This window comes from Podarcis erhardii (genome assembly GCF_964252035.2).
Source record: "Podarcis erhardii genome assembly, chromosome: 17".
Classification (NCBI taxonomy): domain Eukaryota; kingdom Metazoa; phylum Chordata; class Lepidosauria; order Squamata; family Lacertidae; genus Podarcis; species Podarcis erhardii.
Window position 1 is genome coordinate 11,123,942 of NC_138515.1, and position 21,433 is coordinate 11,145,374.

The following is a 21,433-nucleotide window of genomic DNA, read 5'->3' on the forward strand; positions in this document are numbered from 1 at the left end:
GACCAGCCCAAATATGCAGACCCTAATCAAGTAGTATATCACCTGTATGTGATTTTAGCTTTGCCAATTCCAAAAACCCTCCGAACCCAGGTCTCAGGAGAATTCTTAATAGTTATGTGCCAGCAGTTACTGGGTCCCTCAGCCTTCCTTGTATAAACCCAAGTTTAGGTATCTTTACTACTTCAATTTTCTGATGCCACCAGTTCACTCAGAATACCTTTGAAGCCTCCAGGTAAAGTAGGCTTAGGCATGAAGTGGACACCAGCACAAGAGAAAGGATGACAGTTAAACTAAAATGGTTGGTTTATTAAAGGGATACTAAATGTATTCATAAGGGAAAGCTGGTACTTGTAGCTGGGTCTTAGATGTGCTCGATGGCTATTTCTAAAAACTCAAGAGACACTGTTGCTGATCCTCACCTCTTTTAGCTCAGACCAGATTGCCTAAACCTCTGCCCCAGCCACAGCCAAGTTGAGCTCCTGGGGACAATCTGTCCTGTATCCCAAAACTCCTCTGTTTGTACACCGGCTGCCTGGACCAGAAACCACTGTGTCATCTTCCTCTGGTGGGACCTTTATGCATTTCAGCCTCTCTGACTAACTCTGCCACCGGACACCTTCCCTGATCTTCCACAGACAAATAGCAGTACCGGACTGGATATTAATACATGGGCCTCAGTTTTTCCTTCAGTTGTTCTCTGGTCGTCTTCATTGACCCAGCATCTTAGCTGTTCCCCTCCCAGCTGTCTCTCTGGCTGACTCTTAACTCCCAAGGGACAGTTAGCTTCACACCTGGTGTCTCTGGCCAATCAGAGTCTGCTGTCACCCCGACCAATCAGACTGAATTTACCTGGCTCAGGCACTGCCTGATAAAATCTTAAAGCGATACTCCCTCTCTCTCGCCTGTCAGAACCTGTCACCAAGAACTGCTGCTACACAGGCTTGCAGTATTATAACGACACGAGGTTTCAAACTGTCACAGAACGTTTTTCCATTCCAAACAGGAACATAAGCATTTTTCCACGCCATGCTCCACATCATATCTGTTTATCCTCATCTACATCCCTTATATGATGTACGACATCAGATCTCTTTGGGAGGTGGAATTCCACTGTGCTTGTATTTTACCGGTGTTGTAGGCAATTAGCTCAAGGTCAGGTAGGGCAGTATTGGTTGTTGCTGACAATTTTGCTTACCGTTCTTGGGAATCAGAAACCCAAGCTGAAACATGGCAGATCTAGCAGAGATCTTCCAGTAGATCTTGATATTCTGCCCAGCAGTGATGCATGCCCTTCTTTTTCTTATTTCTACTCTGATATTATGGTAATAAAGTTTTTTTAAAAAAAAAACATTTAAAGAGCACATGTTTGTCCTTAAGAGGTTTTAGTACGCAGTGCTCTCTTTAAGGAAAACACAATCTTTTAAGAAATATATGTATTTATGTTTCAAACAGAATGATAAACGTTTAATTATCTACCCATATTTGACTTGCATGATGTGTAAATGAGGCTATCTTAAACTTTCATGGTTTTGCTATTTTTTCTTGCTGTCTCTCTTCTGCCACCTGGTGGGCAAATTTATAATTTTACCTCTAATAGAATCTTACTGCATTTCTATCGTTTATCAGGGGCTGCTATTAGGTACAGTTTTGTTCTACCGGTAATCAGTTTTATTATTCCATATTAAATAAGAGATCACATTTTGTTACCAAACTATCTGCGTCACTGTTATTGTTTAATATGACTGTATGTTGCCTATGTTATGTGGTTGCAAAACTGCCTTGTAATACTCCTGGAAAGTTCTTTTATTAGCATTTCACTGAAGCTGTTAACAATTAGAAGGGTTAAATAACTGTTTCTGATTGAATATGTGTAACAGTTCTAAATGTAGCATTAAAATTATATATCCTCTCTAGATAGGACCAACGTATAAAAAAAATTATAATAGAATTACAGTCTAATCTTATAATTTAGTGGAAGATCTGTTTTAAGAAAATCTGATTAAATCTTGTCTCTGTTTTCCACTGAAAATCTACTGCAAAAATGAATTTAATTGCACTAGAAATGGAATATGGCCAGCAGAGTGGTTTTGAGAGTTCTGTTAAATTAAGCAATTAAACAAAATGTATCTGATTCGCGCACCACCACCCCCAGCTCACATTGGTCATTCTGTATTAATTGAGGGTGATAAGATGATGAAATGTTGGAGCATTCTTATTTTTAGACATTTTTCTTTAAGAATACCTCAAGGTTCACACTACACATTAGACCTATTGAATTCTTCAAGAAACAGTTCCGTGACCAGACTAGTTAATATTTTCATTTGAAGCTTTTATAGTAGGAGTGGTTTCGGTGAAACTTAATGGGTTTGCCAACTTTGAGTTGTTACCAACACCGCTGAGGACTGGGGAAATTATCATAGATAAACAGAACGGCTGGGATCCAAAGAGCTATTTTAGAAACACCATGGGATTTAGTGTACACAGTGCTCCTTCAAAAACAAAACGCTACCACACCACAAACTGCTTTTGAAAGGCTGCTTAGTAGAAAAGTAATTTGAACATAGCCGGTTAGTGGGTATGAATCAAACTGGTGTTTGGGGAAAGAGAAACCCATTCCCCCTTGAATATCTCAAAATAGTTTCATAGTTCTTTAGCTATCAGCCAGTGACTCCATGGTTTGATCTAGTGGGGCTAGCGATGTTGTTTTTAAACCAATCAAACATTTTATTGTTGTAACTAAAATGAGTCCCCACAGCCACAACAAGGATAAAGCAACCTCTTGCAAATGCACTGTTTACGGTATAGGCTTCTATGAACCTGCTCAGTTTCTTGATGGCTACCACAAATACTGCCACTCATAAAGATTGAAAGTCTGTCTTAACCAAATCATCAGATTCTCCTGTAGCTGAGAATTGGGATCCATGATATGGAACTGTCTCCGCCCATCTTGCCACTGGCAGGAACTCTTTTTTAAAAAAAACTTTGAGGATACTTCTAGGGGGAGACAAGCCCCTTGCCTCAGTTCCATTTCTGGCCTTCACCAGAAGGGAGGGTTACAGGATAGAGTTTGACCAATTCCCTCCTCCTCACTTCATTTCCTCCCTTCATTCCCCAAAAACACAGAAGCCTCAGCAAAGGCGACCTTTGGGAGAAGAGTGCTCAAGGAGGAGGTTGGGCCCACAGGGGCTCCCACTCATAGATGTCAACCGTCCCTTATTTGGCGAGAAAGTCCCTTATCCCAACGCCGTGTCCTTTATTGATGATGTCCCTTAAATTTCCCAGGTTTCAAAGGAAGCAGCTCCTCTCCCTCCCTCCCTGCCGGCCAGGGAGGAGGGAGGCTCCAACTGTGATGCTTGGCTGCGTTGCTCATCCAATAAGGAGTCTAAGAATGACTGGGGGGTGGAGCTTGCATGCCTTGTGCTGATCAAATCGGCCACGTTGCCTGGGGACTCGCCTTTGCTCAGCGCTTCCCAGCGTAGAGGTGACTGTGGTTTTCCTTGCTGCATCCCCTTTGCTGGGTTGCTGCGCTGTGGGAACCACCGCTTGAGGCTTCGTTTGGCTGCTGGCTGGGCTTTCTGCCTTTGGCTTGGAGGGGTTCAGAAGTTGATCATACCTGTGCTTGGAAAATCCCTTATTTTGGCTGATGATCCCTTATTTTCGAGGCTGCTGGTCCCTTATTTTCAAATCTGTAAGTTGACAGCTATGCTCCCACCTGACCTGGGCATTGCAGAGATACATTCTATGTCATGGATCCCAGTTATCCCCTACAAGACAAGCGAACGTTGGTACTTACTGTGATAAGTTTCTTCTCTGTAGGGAGAATTGGGATCCGGCCCTCCCAGGTGCGGCTGTGTGCACAGGGGAGGCTATTGGACGCTGCATTTCAAAGGGTTGCCCAGAGTGGGCTGAGACTTTGCCCCAAGGTCCAGGGGCCTCCGATCTTTCCTTCCCAGCTTTTCTTCCTCAACCCATATCAGGGTTATTTCCCTTCTCCCCTTCACCTGTGCTAGTTACAGGGGCCAGTAGGAATTTTTCCTTTCATGCAGTGAACAGAGGGGCATGTTCCATTGAAATCACTTTGTTCCTCTCCTGTTCCTTAGTTGTTATTTATGGCTGTACATATACTTGCTTAAGCAGGAGTGGAACTGGAACAAGGGACTTGTCTCTCTCCTGAAATATCCTCATAGCTTTTTTTTAAAGACTTCCTGCCACTGGTGAGATGGACGGAGACAACCCCATATCATGGATCCCAGTTCTCCCTACAGATAAGGAACTTATTTATCATGATAAGTAACAACGTTCATTTTATATTGATATAGGATCAGAACAAATAGAGTCGTGAAGCACATAATTTCATACCATGTCAATTTTCCATGTGCCACAAAGACATAGCAAATATATATCAGAAATTCTGAAATCTTCAGATACGGGAAGGTTTGGAACCTTTAAGGTTGCTATGGTATTTAAAAAATGGGGGGGGGGCGTTATACTAGAGCAATGGAAATCAGTCATCATCAGTAAAGGGAACTTAATTGTACAGAGGCAGTATATGTTGAGAAAGGCAAGAGAGGAAGGCTGTAGCCTTTGTGGTAACCCTGTGCTCTTCTGCCAACAAGTCTGGCAAAGAGGTGTAATATATGGGTGTTGTGGTGCAAAGGAACAAAAGGGATTGAGTTGGGCTCCCGTTTTGCACCCTGAGCTGGAGAATAGTGGACATCCAGTGAAGCCACTAAGCCAGATGACTTTAAAAGAGGATTAGACAGATCCATAGAGGAGAGGGCTGTCTGTGACTGCTAGCCAAAATGTCTCGGCTCTGTCTCCACAATTGCCAGCAAGAGAGCTTCTGAATACCACTTGCAGGAAACCACAGAAGGGAAGAGTGTGCTTGCGCTTGCATCCTGTGTGCAGGTTTCCCACTGGCTTCTGATTGGCCACAGTGAGAATAGGATGCTGGACTAGATGGGCTGTTGGTCTGATCCAGCCGGCTCTTCTTCGATTCTTGTGTTCTTAATTGTTATGGTCTCCCTTTCCAGTCTTCAGGGCCGCATGCAAAGATGTCTCTCATTTAAGTTTGTATTTGTTTGCATTAGAAAACTTCTAATTAAAGGATGTAATCTTGTTTTAGCATCTGAAAATGTGAGGCATGTTTCACATAAATGTGTAACAGTGAAACAAAGCTTATGTTTAGCTTTACACAATAACATTCTATTTTTCAGCAGAAAGCAATCTATCATGGCAAAATATTAGAATTTTTTACATTGTCCAGACATAATATTGACATATAGGTCATCTTAGTTGACTGCTGAAGGTAATTAGCTTTTCTCTGTTTTTTAGAAAAACAGATAAGACATTCATTGCATTTTCAGTCATCACAATAATGTAAAATGTGTTTAACTTCTGCAGTTCCTTAAACTGATTTAGTGCCAATTGCTTACAGTACAGGCAATGAAAGTGACAAGCATTTTTGTGCTGCAAAAGCAGGCATGATTGACAGCCAAGGTCTTTTTTTTCATGAGAGTCAGGAATATTGGAGTACTTTAAAATGGCCTAGATATATAAAACTTAAAACTGCCAGGTCCTGGTAATATTTGAATAATGGTTGTCACTTGAACTTTTCTTAGGGGTGAGAACTAATGTCATTTTCCCTGTCAAAAAACTCCAGGTACAGAAGCCATGTAAATACACTTGTCAGATGTAGCATAACACATCCCCTTGAGTGGCTGTAACACTTCAATCTCTGCTTCCCTGCCTTCTCTCCTCCCATCTTTTATTAAACTCATACATCAGTGGATGTGGTTGCATACCTGCATAGAAGTGGGCCTGAAAGTATGTAATCAGCATAACAGTTTGTGCATGAAGTGACAAAAAGTGTTGTGGCAACTTAAAAATGAGTGAGATAACAGGAATATTTTGTAGGCAATAACCTAGTAAACTAATTTCTCTGCTTTAGAAACTGCTCCAAAGCTTAGCAGAGTAGTGACATAGTACAAGGTGATTTGTTTGGTGAAAATTGGAATCTAATAACATGATAGAGCAATGATGCAGTTGCTTCATCCACATGACCAGAGAAGGAAAAAAAGCTCACTGTATTCACTCAAGCTGTATTTCATAAGATCGTTGTCCCTCTTTAGGGACAACCTAGAAATGGCATTGGAGATGGGGAATGCATTTGTCTTGTACTTTGTTTATTTTGTTGCTAAAAGCTGCAAGTGATGGGAGGAATTTAGCTTGGACTGGCAGCAGAGGGAAAAGGATAGGCTGGAGCTGGTATCGCCTTGTCCCTCAACACTTGGTGCCCTGATGCAAATCTCCCAGTCCAGGAGCTGCTTTTTAGCAGTAAAGACAAACACATATAACCACCTATTGTGTCTGCATGTTTCCCCCTGTGCAGCTGGCAGCAGCTGTCGTTGGCATTTGATGGAAGCTATATAATGAAGGTGCCAGACACACTTCTGCGGTGAATGAATGTGACAATGTATGGGCTCATCTCTGTCCTAAAGGGGCTATAGGTGCCAAACTAGCCATGATTGGGAACAGGCACTCATTGCCACGAAGGCCACCTGAACATCTAGTGACAATGTTGGACCCAGAAGTATCCTGGAGCTATGGACTTCTCCTTCCAGGAGAGGGTCACTCTGTCCAGAACAGGCTCTTTTCCCACCTCCTGTTGTTTGAGAATACGTAGCCCCTCTACCTTTTCTGGATTCAGCTTCAATTTACTGGTCCGCATCCAGTGCATCACCACTTCCAAGCGGCGGGAAGGTAAACAGCGTTTCCGTGCGCTCTGGTTTCCGTACGGTGTCCTGTTGTGCCAGAAGCAGTTTAGTCCTGCTGGCCACATGACCCGGAAAGTTGTCTGTGGACAAACACTGGCTCCATCGGCCTGAAACGAGATGAGCTCCGCACCTCATAGTCACCTCTAACTGGACTTAACCATCCAGGGGTCCTTTACCTTTACCTTTTTACCATTCTTACCTAATAGGACAGCTCACATAATATACAGTGGTCCCTTGGTACTTGAACGGGTTGGTTCCTGAACCAATCAGTTCCCAAACGCTGCAAATCCGGAAGTGAGTGTTCCGGTTTGCAAACATTTTTCAGAAGCCGAACATCCGTTGCAGCTTCTGCGGCTTCTGATTGAGTGCAGGAAGCTCCTGCAGCCAACTAGAAGCCATGCCTTGGTTTTCGAACAGTTTTGGGAGTCAAGGTACCACTGTAACTGAAATTGTTTTAGTTGTGCATGAACAATAGGTCATTAACAAATAAATAATATGTAAAACTTTGTAAATAGACTTTTTTTATTGGATAACCCAAACTGATTCCATTGATATTTTGGAAACTGAAGAAAGTGGATGTGGAACTGGAAATTTCTATTATAATATACAGATTTATTTTTGCATCTTATGCAATGGTCTGTAACTATTTTTGAATACACATTTGCTGATCATAGAATCAGAATCCTGTAACTTCCTAAGAAAGTCACCACTGGAAGAACCGAAACTTCTTTTTCATATAATTTGATCAACACATTAGGCACTCCATTGGCAGCTTAATTGGTGGGGACCCTTGAACAATGTATATTTATCACCTTGCAGAACTGTTCCCACTTCTAGGGGATTAGCATTGGCAATCTAGTATTCTAGAGAGAACTTCCCTTTTTTAATGTGACATAATACAGTAAAGCATACTCTCCATCCCAACCCCAACACCCCACCATTTATTGAAGAATAAGAGTATCTTAAGTCAGTGAGTAGGGCCTACACCTGGAGGGCTACAGGTTTCCTGTTCCTGCTTTAGTACCCCTTTCATCAGTGCTGTGCTACTCCTTCCTTTAAAAAATGAAGTCTCTCTCTCTTATAATCAGAATTTTTAAAAATTAAGCTTGCAGGATAAAGAATATTCTAAATCTGTGTCTGTACAGCAATTCTGCAAAAAGAAATATTTTGTAAAAGGCGAAAGATTTATACGATCTGAGGTGAAACCAGAGTATGAGACACAAGATCTACCCACTCTGGAAGAATGGCAGATGAAGGTGATGGACTATATGGGACTGGCAGAAATGACTGGCAGAATCCGAGACCAGGGAAAAGATTCGGCGGAAGTAGACTGGAAGAAATTTAAAGATTATTTACAGAAATATTGTAAAATTAATGAATGTTAGAATGATGTTGGACAGAAATTAAGTGGTTTCCAGCTGTAATGCTTAAGAGAATATGAAAAAAAGGTTTAGAAATAAGTAAAAACTAATGGTGAGGATTTGCTGAACTAACAATCTGAATTGGAATACAAAAAAGGGAGGTATGAGGAGGTCTGGGAAATAAGTTAAAAGAAAATAAGTAATGGAAATTCTATGTGTTTTTAATTGTTTTTATTTTAGTATTTTAGTATTTTGTTATTTTTTCTTTTTATTTTATATTGTATTATTTCTGAAAATTTTAATAAATATTCTATAAAAAAAAGAAATATTTTGATCCTTTTTTCTAGGATGGGGAATTCAAAATATTATAAAACCGTTCTCTATTGGGCTTGGTTGGAAGGGACATAAAGTTGCCGCCTTGCTGAAGCGAAGCAGGGCTGTTGTTGTCTGATCAGTGGCTGGATGGGAGACAGTTTGGGGGTCCCATGGATGCTGCCTTGGTTTACATGACAGAAGGAAAGTGGGATAGATTTGTCATAATTTAAATAATGTGGTTTCTGCTGATTCTGTTGTATACTGAATTACCTAATTTGTGTTTTAGCATACACTGTAGTTTAATTGTTCTTTATTTTGATCTCTGTTAGCATCTCATTTAAAACAATTTTTAATAGAACTGGATTTTAAATAACCTTATGCAGGACAAGTGAGTACAAAATATCTTTTCTGTTGAAAGGAGTTATTCAGGCAGCTTCTCATGTTACCAGTACACAGCCAATTACTAATTGCCAGTATTAATTACTACTATCTCTTTTTGTAGAAGGATAACTATGGAAAGTCTACACAATTACTATTCTCCTTTTTTGACTCTAAAAATAACTTCAGCACAAGTACTTAAAGGAAATCATTGCAATTTAAAAACATAATTTTAATGCAGTTTTCTAAGTGTGTGGATGTATTTAACTTTATTTTTTCCCCGCTATACAAGGGAACAACCCATGGGTGTAGCCGGGGGGGCAGGGAGGGGCAGCTGCCCCCTCCTAAATCAATAAAAATCAGCTGAGTTTCTGCCCCCCATCTTGACCAGTCCCCTGTTGCTTGCCCCAGTACACTGAGCCAGTAAGAAGGACCTGGAAGAGGTCCCCTCCTCCCGCCCCTAGCCCAGCTCCCTAGGCTGAGACCAGTCCATTCCCTCTCCCTTCTCAGCCTCCCTTGTTCTGCTGAGTTTGGGAGCTATGGGGTCATTCCATGCCAAATCACCCGGTGCCATGTGCTCTGACGACTTAGATTTTCTCCCAAGAAAAATTATGTGTAGATAATTAGGTTCAGTCGTGGCTGACTCTGGGATTGCGGCACTCATCTCGCTTTATTGGCCGAGGGAGCCGGCGTACAGCTTCCGGGTCATGTGGCCAGCAGGACTAAGCCGCTTCTGGTGAACCAGACCAGTGCACAGAAATGCTGTTTACCTTCCCGCTGGAGCGGTACCTATTTATCTACTTGCACTTTGATGTGCTTTCGAACTGCTAGGTGGGCAGGAGCTGGGACTGAGCAATGGGAGCTCACCCTGACCTTCTGATTGGCAAGTCCTAGGCTCTGTGGTTTAACCCACAGCGCCACCCACATCCCAAGATGAGATAACCTCAAATCATTTTTTAAGGATTTTTTGGTCCAAAATTGGGCACAGGAGAATTTTTTTAAATCCCCCCCCCAATATTCGCGCAATATAGGCTAATCCAATTTCTGCGTCAGTTTAGAAAAAAACCTCCCGTTTCGCTTATTTTTCAACCAATTGGGCTTATTTTGGTATCAAATTAAAGCTAAATGTGGTCTCTTTCAAAAGAAGGCATACAAATGGTATTACGTGCCACAGAAAAAGGTCATCAACCATTCAAAGTGAATTTTTGTCATTCCCGGTAGGTTTGATAAGCCATTGTGCGCAAACCACAACTAACACGTGTATCATACTTTTGTGTGTGTTTGTGTAGAATGGGCTAACCATGTATTTGTTATGTTTTAAAAATAAGGAGGGTGTTTTTGTGGTTATAAAATAGATTTCGAAGTAATTTTTTTGATTTTGTACATGTTAAAGGTCTCTTTGAGCCTGAAATAACTCACACATTTGTGAGGATAGTTAAAATTGTACCCTCTTATATTACAGTGTCATCTGATATATCTTAAAAATTTAATAAAACAGAATACGTCTCAGAGCCCTTGTTCATTTTATTGTGTAAAACAGTTCTGCAATGATATGGTCAAAGCTATTTTGTTTCCCATACAAGTAATACGGTCAAGGAATCTGTTTTGACCACTGTATGCAATACGACCTTTCTGAATCAGCAAGAAAAAAAGTATTTGCTTACTTATTTACTTTAAAAACATCTAACAAGTTTCTTGTGAATGAAACCAAAGGATTCAGTGCAGATTTCTGAGCGGAGGTGTTCTGTGCTCATTGGGTGTCCCTCCTGTCAGCAACCCTGCGGCCGTGCTCTGCACTCGGGCTGTTTCCGGGTCAAGCCCAAAGGAAGTCCCACTCGGGAGTGCATTGCAGTAAACCAATCTTGAAATCACGACTGCCTGAACTGCTCTGGGCAAGCTCTCCTGGTCCAGGAATGGCCATCGCTTTCAGGATAGGCGCAGCCGGTAAAAGGCACCATTGCCCGGAGTGGCTGGGGGAACTCATATAAATAATAAAATGATTGTTATTATCTAGCTACTGAGACAGACCTGTATCCGCAAGCACTCCCAGGCTGCATACCTGAAACCCATCCAGGACAGGCAACAGGCCAGTTTCTCTGATACATCTATGAAATGCTAAGCCATTTAGACTATTCATTTCATATTTATAAAATACTTCCCCAGTTCTCATAAAGGTTTTATTGTCAATCTTAGTAATTCATTTGTTTTATAGAATAGGAACTTAGTGCTTTGTACTGGTTGTGTGTGTGTGTGTGTGTGTGTGTGTTTGCACGCACTCACTCACACAAAGACACTGTTAAAAATTTTAAGAATTATGCTGTTAAGAAACAAATCCACCATATGAAAATGTGGCCATTCACAGTTACATAGGCAAGTTATTTTTAAAAATCCCTTCCTTCTATAAGATCATTTCCTAGCTAGAGATATTTTTCTTGGGAGGAAAAAAAGAAAAGCAACCTTCTTTAGGGAAGCTTTTAATGTTTAACAGATTACTGTATTTTAATACTTTGTTGGAAGCTGCCCAGAGTGGCTGGGGAAGCCCAGCCAGGTGGGCGGGGAATAAATTATTACTATTATTATTATTATTATTATGTGATCCCTCGTAGCCGAGTAAGATTGTCTTCCATGAGCACGGTCTTAATAGTGAGTCCGTACTTGATTGTGGAGGCCAATTCTGGATCCACACATCCTTCCACAGTGGAGACATTGGTTTCCGAGTGGGAGTTGATCACGCTGAGGGTTTGCCAAGCATGCCTTCCTCTTAGCACATTTCTCCCTTTTGTCCTGAGTTTGAGCGTCTTCAAAGCCCATGACACCTTTGGTCAAGGCTGTTCTCCAGTTGGAGCACTCGCAGGCCAGTGCTTCCTAGTTGTCAGTGTTTATACTACACTTTTTAAGATTTGCCTTGAGACAAGTCTTTAAACCTCTTTTGTTGACCCACCAGCATTACGCTTCCCATTTTTAAGTTCGGAATAGAATAGTTGCTTTGGAAGACGATAATCAGGCATCCACGCAACATGACAAGTCCAACAAAGTTGAGGCTGAAGAATCATTGCTTCAACACTGGTGATCTTTGCTTCTTCCAGTACACTGGCTTTAGTTAATTCCCCTGTCTTCGCAAGTGCTACGTAAAAATTTTCGGAGACACCGTTGATGGAGTGTTTTGAGGACTTGGAGATCGCCTGATGTCTTGAAAGTAAATTACAGGCATTTATGTTTTTATACTGAATTGTACTGAATTAAGAACGTGTGACATCATTTTGTGTAGACATGAAAGCAGATGCAGTGTAACAAGATTTTGCAAACTGTAGTGTTTAGAATAGCAAATTAGTTGCTGATGAAAGTGCTTGCTAAAAATAGTTACTATTAAGATGGCATATTTGCACTGTGTGATTTGCTAGGTAATTGATGGATCAGATTGTTAAACCATTCATTCTGGTATGCGCAGCACAGAAGACAGAAGGAGCCCTACTGTGCATCTAGAGCGTATTAAATAACCCTGAACAACTTTTGCAAAGAACATTGGGGGAAAATAAATTTTGTAATAAAAGCTGTGTTCTAAACACCATTTCTTAAATTGAAGAAATGCTAATCTTGTCACAATCAGCAGCTGGGTTACTGCAATATTATTTTCCTCTCTTAGAGGTTAATTAGGCTTCTTTCAAAATGTGCCCTATTTATCTGTAGATTCACATGATTCAGCTAGTGCTGGTTGTACAAAGCAGACCTGTTAACAGGCGGGTGTGTCCAACTGCTTAATTAGCCAGAATAAAAAGGTCCTTTGTCAAACAAGCATCTGTTGTTGGTGACACACCTGACAGTCACATTAGGCAAGGATGGCTAGACGGAAGTTGGGCCCATCTCTCCTTCCGTCATATACAGTTAATTTCCATAGGGGCAGTGTTCTTATGAGGCAGTAGAGGGCTATTTAGCTTTTCAGAAGAGATTAATCTGACTGCCTTTGTTGTGTGATAAGCAAAACACTTGAAAAGAGCACTGTAAAAGTACTATACTACAATTACTTTGAAGTACTACATCTCGGTATCCATTGATGGATCAAGCAGGTATATGGAAAATATTGAGCATGCTGCGTTCTGTCTTCTGCAGTATTACCAGCACACAGAATGTCTTTAACAATCATTGTGATACACACAAAAATAAAGGTAGCTATGTTAGATCCAGAGAAACACCCACTGAAGGGCCGTGCCAGAAGATTATCTTTCTGCCCCTCCCCGCCAACGTTCCTGAGCCCCTCCTTAGCCTCTTCTGGAGGCCAGAGATGGTGACCCTGCCGAATGAGGTGGGCTGCAACATAGGGGCTAAGGAAAAGGAGGGCTTGCTGAAAATTGGGCACCTTCCACTCATGAAAGCTGCCTCAACCTGATTTTTAGCAATCCCTTTCCTCTGCAGCATCCTATACAAAATCCACCCCTTTTCAGTAGGCCCCCCAATCCTTAGGAAAGGCTAAGGTAGCTACCAAGAAGAAGAACTTTCCATCCATCCCCATCCACTGATGCTTTTCTGGATCTATCGCTTTAAAAAAGATCAGTTCATCAAAACAACAGAAAGTGCATGTTGCTATTAGAGTTAAATTTTGTGTTTTAATAAGAAATAGCAAGAAGGATTTATGGTTTAGTATTTTAAAGTACTAAAGAAGCCTTCAAAACAATCAAACAGTTAAAATACTATTCAAAATGTAACTTTTTTTGTTGCTACAACCAGTCATTTACTTAATTAAACTCAGTCATTTATTTCATGACTTTTATTTTTCTTGCTGAAAATGTACAAATTAGAGAAATATGCCTGTATCCCTATTGTCCATGTGCCATCCTTGGCTGGGAGTGAGGTGAAGAATTCCTGTAAACTCCTCCTTACTTTTATTTTGGTCTCAGTTTTTAGTTGTGAGTGCCCCTGTGAGCCACCCAACTGTACATTTCTTAAATGCTGATCTATGAATGCCTCTTTGATACCATAGACCATGGTATCCTTCTGGACCATCTAGGGGAGTTGGGAGCCGTGTTGGGCAATGGTTTTGCTTCTTCCTTCTGGGTCATGTCCAGAAAATGGTATTGGGTGGCAAGTGTTTGGCCCCCTGGGCTCCCACTTGTGGAGTGCCTCTGGGCTCTGTCCTCTCCCCCATGCTATTCAATGTCTATATGAAGCCACTGGGAGAGAGCACCAGGGGGTTGGGCTGGGTGTTCACCAAGATCCCTACCTCTTCTTTGAATTGGAACCAGCGAAGGCGGTGAAGGTCCTGTGTGAGTGGAGGCAGTTGGAGGAGGAATGGAGGTTAGCAGATTGAGGTTGAATCCTGTCAAGACTGAAGGGCTGTTTCTGGGGGATGGGGTGGGCAAGAGTCCTGAATAGGGAGTGTGTTCCATACTTTAGCTGTGTCTTATATGAAGGAGTTCTTTCTTTTGTCTGTCCTGAAGCTTCCAACATTCAGCTTCATTGGATGTTCCCAAATTCTCGTGTTATGAGAGGGGGAGAAAAGCTTACCTCTGCTTTCTTCGCACTATGCATAATTTGATATACCTCGTATCATCTCCACGCCGCCACCCCCCAAGACACATCTAAACTCAAAAGCCCCCCAATGTTCTAACCTTTCCTCGCAGGGGAATTGCTCCAATCCTCTGATAATTTTTGTTGCCCTTTTCTGAACCATTTTGAGCTCTACAATATCCTTTTTGAGGCAATGGGACCAGCAATGTACGCAGCGCTCCAAGTGCAGCATTGCCATATATTTATATAACGATATTATTTTCAGTTCCTTTCTTAATGATCCCTCATATGGAATTCACCTTTTTCGCAGCTGGCACACTTTGGGTTGATATCTTCATGGAACTATCCATTACAAACCCAAGATCTTACTCCCAGTCACTAACTACCAGTTCAGACCCCATGAATGTTTTTGTGGAGTATAGGGTTGTTATTATTATTATTATTCATTTTGTTTTGCCCAGTGTGCATCACTTTACATTTGCTGACGTTGAATTGCATTTGCCATTTTACTGCACATTCACTCAGTTTGGAGAGATCCTTTTGGAGCTCCTTGCAATCCCTTTTTGTTTTAACCACTCTGAACAATTTGGTATCATCAGTTTGGTATCCAGATCACACTAGATCATTAAAGAACAAGTTTAAAAGCCCAGGTTCAAATACGTGTCCTTGGGAGGGTCCCTGTTTTACATTTTCCCATTATTCATCCCTTTTGTTTCTTCACCAGTTACTGCTCTATAGTCGGACCTTTTCTCTTCTTCCATGTCTGATAAGCTTCCTCAGGAGTCTGTGGTGAAGTTCTCACCAGAGGAGGGAGCTACTGGATTATGAAGGGAACGTGGCCATTTGAAGTGGCCAGTCTTTAAAAGAGAGCACAACCCTTAACATGCTTATTTTTCAATTTCATGCAGAAACGACAATGCAGACATCAGAGACTGGTTCGGACACAGGTTCGACAGTGACTTTACAGACTTCTGTAGCTGGCCAAGCAGCCGTGCCCACCCAGGTGGTACAGCAATTACCAGTGCAACAACAGGTAAAGTGCTTGCTTGTCAGATATGGATGAAACATGGAAAACAAGTCATTTTCGTGCAAAGCCAAAGTAGTCTCTCTATCCATCTATCTATCTGGATCACCCAAAAAAGTTCTGTGTTTCAATTTTACTCCAGCTAAAATGGCCCCCTAATAGCCTTTATTCAGGGTGTTGCTGCACCTCTTCTCCCCTCATCCAGGCTGCTCCCTCCCCAAATGCAGCCTCCCTACTGGCCTCCTGTCTTCAGTTGCAGAGTCATGGAGTCCAAGTGCAGGGTTAGAACCATCTGTGTTTATCACAGCTCTGTATGTAGCTCTAGAGGGAGATTCATAATTAGTATGTAAATGGTGTTAGCTTCATACAAAGGCTGGGTGGGTCAAGGGTTGAAGGAAAATCTTTAAAAAATGCACCCTAATTGGCCCCAGCTTCTCCAGTGTTGGTTCATTCGCAAAATGTTTAGAATGAAGAAGGGAAGGACTTTGTTCCCTTACAGTATTCTAATCCGTGTGTTCTAAATCTCATTGTGACATGAAAAGGGGGTGCTTCATTGATTTATTGTATGTTTGTGGAATATTGTATGGGAAATGCAAAAGGTTTATGTTTCGTATAGGAGACCAAAACAGGCAAAGAAATGAATGAAAATAAGTGAAGGCTTGTGAAGGTCCCCACCTTAAAAAACCATTTTGTCTTCATGAAGCTTCTCTGAAGGTCTTTCTTGGGTGACATTGGACTCTGGTTCACTTAAAATCAATAAATCCTCTTTGCTGGAGGGATGTGGGAATCTTGGAACCTTTTTCCATGCTACGTAGAATACCAGGGTCTTTAATACCATTTCTAAAATAATTGAACAACTCTTGCCAAACCCAGCTTTAGCGTTCTTTCATTGAACATAGATTATGACCTCATTATTTGACATCAAGATTTAGGGTTTTTTACCCCCTATTGATAACTGCACATTTGGTGAAAGCTTCTGTTTGGCATTCTCAGGCTGAGCTACCCTTTGTGGGATGTGACTGTCTCAGAGTGACTCACTAGTCTTAGAAGAGGGGCAGAAGGTATAACGAAGAGAAATACCTTTGTGGAAATTTGGTCTCCTGTCTTTTCATATGTAATGGGGAAGAAGATAACAATTCTCACCCAGCAACTAATCAGATTTGTCTTATATTAACCATTAATACCTCAAGAATATGCATGAAATGACACTACATGCTCAATGTAATGTTAGTTGTGGAGATTGTATTACATAACTAGACGTACCCAGTTTTTGTTGTTAACAGTTTTATTACTCTCTACATGTTTTTGCTACTTGAAAAAATACAGTATTTAGTCTACTTTATTTGAAAGTGCTATAATTAAAATTTCAAATAGGATTTATAAATCTGAGTGAATTGAGCTGGTTTTGCTCCTCTTAGTCTTCTGTTTGAAAAGCATATTGTCTGGAGCAATACCTTCCCTTGTATAATGCTTCGTTTTTCTCATTCAAGGTGGCTTTTAATTTTGCGCTGAATGTTTTTATCCACTTTTGATGTTGTTGACAAACATTGAATAGCAGCATGCTGTATAAATTGATGCTCCATTTGTTCCTGTGAGGCAGCAGATTTTACAGAAGCATGTAATTTGTTTTGGTATGCCTTTCTTCTGCAAATGACAATGAAAATAATGACTAATAAAAGACAGTGTTTTGAGAGGCTTCAGCTACCACATTGCGATATCTTTTGCCTCATCTGCCCTTGAGCCCTTGCTGTTCAACTGGATATCTCAGTGCTCAAAGGAAACTCTTACAGTTGTGTGTTGTGTCTTTCTTTACCGTCTTGGAAACCAGCCAGAGGGTCAGGCTTGAAAAGTTGAATGGTGTGCTAACCTTGGTCACCAACTTACATTCTGATATTTCAACCTTTTATTTTGGTTCATTTGTTCAACATTTTCTATAACCTCATGGAAACGGCTTGTGGTCGTTAAACGGGAATCTAAGACTGAAACGCAGATTAGGTTCCTAAATGTGCTGGATCATTAATTCTGATGTCTCCATTTTAAAAAAGATGGGCTGAATTGGGATGTGTGCCACATCTTTCCTGACCTTGAAAATGGGTGCAGGAGCTTTAACTTGAAACATAGAATGGTGTCCTGCACATATTTACCAGTGGTTACTGTAATACAGGCTTCCTCAACCTCAGCCTTCCAGATGTTTTTGGCCTACAACTCCCATGATCCGTAGCTAGCAGGACCAGTGTTCAGGGATGCTGGGAATTGTAGTCTCAAAACATCTGGTGGGCCGAGGTTGAGGAAGCCTGCTCTTCAAGGCAGATGTCCCATGAGAATGTATTTTGCATTTTCTTTTCCCCATCCTTTGAAAACATATGAAGACTATGCTGGTATTCAGACTTGAATCATGTATCTGCCCAATTTACTTTTTCTATCTCAATGTTCAACAGAGTTTCCACATTACGTAAGTAGAGACTTTCCAGCTAAGTGGAGAGTGCTCCTCCAAATTGAGTTTCTTTAGAAAATAAAGAACCAGTGAAGATGAGCTAAAGATTTACCTGCAGCACTTCTTACCTTCAGGGATGCTTCTCATATAATACAGGAACCAACCTGCTTGACCCTCTTCTGTTGGGGGGCATCAGTGGGGAGTACACTCACTGTCAGTTTTTGGCACTGGCGTTTCTTGCTCTGTTCAGTTTTCTTGTTTGAAGGGCTGTCTTTTCTTTCGTTTCTCCTCTGCTGTCTTCCATTTTTCAGCTTGCTGCTTTTGAAAACCTGGTGACATTTTTGTCTTAATCAGAGTCCCCCTGCTCAGTTTTTAATTCTCATTCTACTCTCATTTCTATTCCATGTAGGTTTTCCTGCATCGCATCTTCTTGTAGGGGGTCTTTGAACTGTCATTTGGTGTTCAATAAATCTGCAGTTTTTAGGATCTTTTTATTTCAAAACATGTTTCTTTTTGCTGGAAAGAAAGAAGATAACTTGGTTATCTTCTTTTGAAACAGTTACCCCTGCTGCTCCTTCTTTTGGTATTTCTTTTTGACATTCTGCTTTCCCTGACGACTGTGGTGGTGAGGTTGATCTTGTTCTTTCATTATCTTGCCAGTCTTGTAGTGCTCACTTTTTCCTTTGTAAATTCAGGTTATTTATCTTTCCTTGCTGCTGTTTACTGTACCATTGGGTGTCTTCCTTTTTTGCTTTGGGTTTTGACCTTAAAAGGCATAGGAAGCTGCATTATACTGATTCTGACCCCCAGTCCCTCCAGAGGTGCCAACAAGTTTGTTTGGGCCTCATAAACTGTGTGTTGACTGGGTCTCCTGCTGCACTTACAAAACACACATTTGCATAAGATTTAAACACTGTTTATGTTCAACTGCTTAGGGGTGCCTGGTTGTGCCCAGGAATTCAAAGAAATGGGTTTTTATATGGATAGTGTTTTTATGAGTTTTGGGCTATGTCCTCTCACACACTGTGCCAAAGCTTCAACCTAACCCAGGAAAGGCTTGACACAACCCCAATTGGGGGAGATGCTAATGTTTAATTGTGGTCCACCATATTCATTCAACATGGCATCTAGCATCCAAAAGTAGATGGGGACCACCTCATTAACCTTCATGCAGACTTGGGCAGCAATATCTTCAGAACCATCCATATTGGTGCAGATTGGGCCTGTGATGCCAAATTTGTCAAAATCACAACAGATGGGGTAACAGTATCTTCAGAGGTGTCCAAATCAATACAGTTTGGACCAGTCACGCCAAAAATCAGGCAAAGGCATACCAAACTCATGTTTCAGTCCACCATCTTGGTTCAGAATGGCAGCAGGTGGTCCAGTGTTGATGAAAATCCATGCTCCTGTGTCAGAAATCCCGGTGCCAAGTTTGGCGACAATATCTTGAGAGGCATTAGATTCATAGAGAACACACAGACAAATCAGTTCCAAAAATAAATAGTAGATGCAATTTTGTACCCTCTTTTGTAAATGGGAATGGAGGGCCCTAAAATAAATTGAACTCCACAAACAGGTAATAAGATGTATTGACGCTTAGACTGACAGTAGGTGAAGCTTTCTGTGTAATTGTATTTCTCCGCAATAAAAGTCTTGTCCTGCTTAATTTCTGCCTTCCACACAGCTGTAAAAGGCACAAGAGCACATCTCTCCCCAGTGCCAACCCTAAACAATGTGAAGGACTCAAGTTAGGGTAAGAACAATAACAGTAACAAAACATTTTGGCAGTTTGATAATAGATTTTAAAGGAAAAATATTTAAAACAACCACCTGTAGCTAAATAAATGTAATGAATCCCCATGATAGGGTGAGCTCCTGTTGCTCGGTCCCTGCTCCTGCCAACTTAGCAGTTCGAAAGCATGTCAAAGTGCAAGTAGATAAATAGGTACCGCTCCGGCGGGAAGGTAAACGGTGTTTCCGTGCACTGCTCTGGTTCGCCAGAAGTGGCTTAGTCATGCTGGCCACATGACCCGGAAGCTGTACGCCAGCTCCCTCGGCCTATAGAGCGAGATGAGCGCCACAACCCCAGAGTTGGCCACGACTGGACCTAATGGTCAGGGGTCCCTTTACCTTACCTAACATGTGTATATCAGTAGGGAAAGGTAAGGGTCTCCCACCAAACTACCCCAGTCCCCCCCACTGAATCAGGAGCATCGTGGGCTTGTCTCCTGCATTCGTCAACCAGCAAGACATGAGGCCAGGATGATCTTGCCCCAGGCTATGCCGTCGGCTGTCTGACTTGTGGTCTTCCTTTATAGGGTTCCTTTATAGGGTTATCCATTGGTGGTGATGTTCTATGAGTGTGTGGTGAATTATGCCACATCCTGTGTTCTGTCATGGCAGCTCTTGCAAATTTTCCAATGCAGAGTGACTACCCTATGTACACTACCTAATTTGTGCAGGACTCCCCCCCCACCCCCCGGAATACCCATGTCACTAGTGGTAGCTTGAGAATTTGAGATGAGGGGCTTGTTCAAATGAGGTTGCTGGAAGAAGATTGAAATATGCTAGGATGCCCACCTATACCTCATTTACTTTGGTTCTCCAAACTAATTTTGTGAGTTTAATCCCCCCCCTTCCTCAGATATCTAGAATTGGGTCTTTAAAATTTGATATTTAACTGGTTTGCCCATGAAATATAGCTGAGTGATGTGAGCTAGATAGATAGATTCCTTGTTACAATAACAACTACAAGTACAGCTTATTTTGGGTTGCCCCAGCCACTCTGAGCAACTTCCAAGAGAATATGCAAAAGCACAACAGAACATCGCACGTTAAAAGCTTCTCAATGCAAGGCTGCCTTCAGATGTCTACAGAAGGTTGTGTAATTATTTATCTCCTTGACATCTGATGGGAGGGCATTCCACAGGGTGTAACTACCAAGATGGCCCTCTGTCAGGTTCCCTGTAACTTCACTTCTCGCAGTGAGGCAACCACCATTATACAATTCTTGTTTTAGAAAAGAATCCTAGCATGGCGAGTTCTCTTAAATCAGGTCTCTTATTGATATGTAAGTCTAGGTAAAATAAGTTTGGGGTTTTGTAAAAATACTTAGGATATTAGTACTGTAATTCCATTTTGTCTTTTTTTCACAAATCTGTTAAAGGCTTACTCTTTTCCCATTTACTGATTTACAGATTGAAAACCTGTTTACTTGATTCACACAGTTAACAGAATTTTATATTGAAACTGCCCATACAGTCTTGCCATTTATAGACTTGTAAACAGAAAACACACCTGTTCAACTCCTTTCATATATTGAGATCTTGTGCATTGTACAGGCAAGCTGGAGATGGAAAATCTTACAGTTCTAAGTCTGGCTTGGTTAACTTAAAACCTGTTGATGAGTCATTAGGTTTAATGCAGTCTGAATTGGGAACTATAACGACAAATATATTCATGCCTCATTATATTACAGCTGCACACATTCACCCGCACGTACAAATGCACAAATTCCCTCACTCTCAGTAGTTACTAGTCCCAACAACCCCCTAGGTACACATATTGTATATATTGCTTATTGTATGTAGCATACACAATTTGGGGTGTATGAGAGGCTGAATGCATGATATACATAAGT

At 41.4% G+C, this 21,433-nt stretch overlaps 1 protein-coding gene across 5 annotated transcripts in view; it reads left to right on the plus strand.

Annotated features, from left to right (window-relative positions):
* The window catches only part of RFX3 (regulatory factor X3), a 113,393-nt gene that overhangs the window by 40,181 nt on the left and 51,779 nt on the right, over positions 1 to 21,433 (plus strand). For all 5 annotated transcript variants that reach the window (XM_081845037.1, XM_081845039.1, XM_081845035.1 and 2 more), the window contains exon 2: positions 15,241 to 15,365. In XM_081845037.1, coding sequence (XP_081701163.1) covers positions 15,249 to 15,365 — 117 coding nt within the window. In that variant the 5' untranslated portion in view covers positions 15,241 to 15,248. The remainder of the gene's footprint in view (positions 1 to 15,240; positions 15,366 to 21,433) is intronic.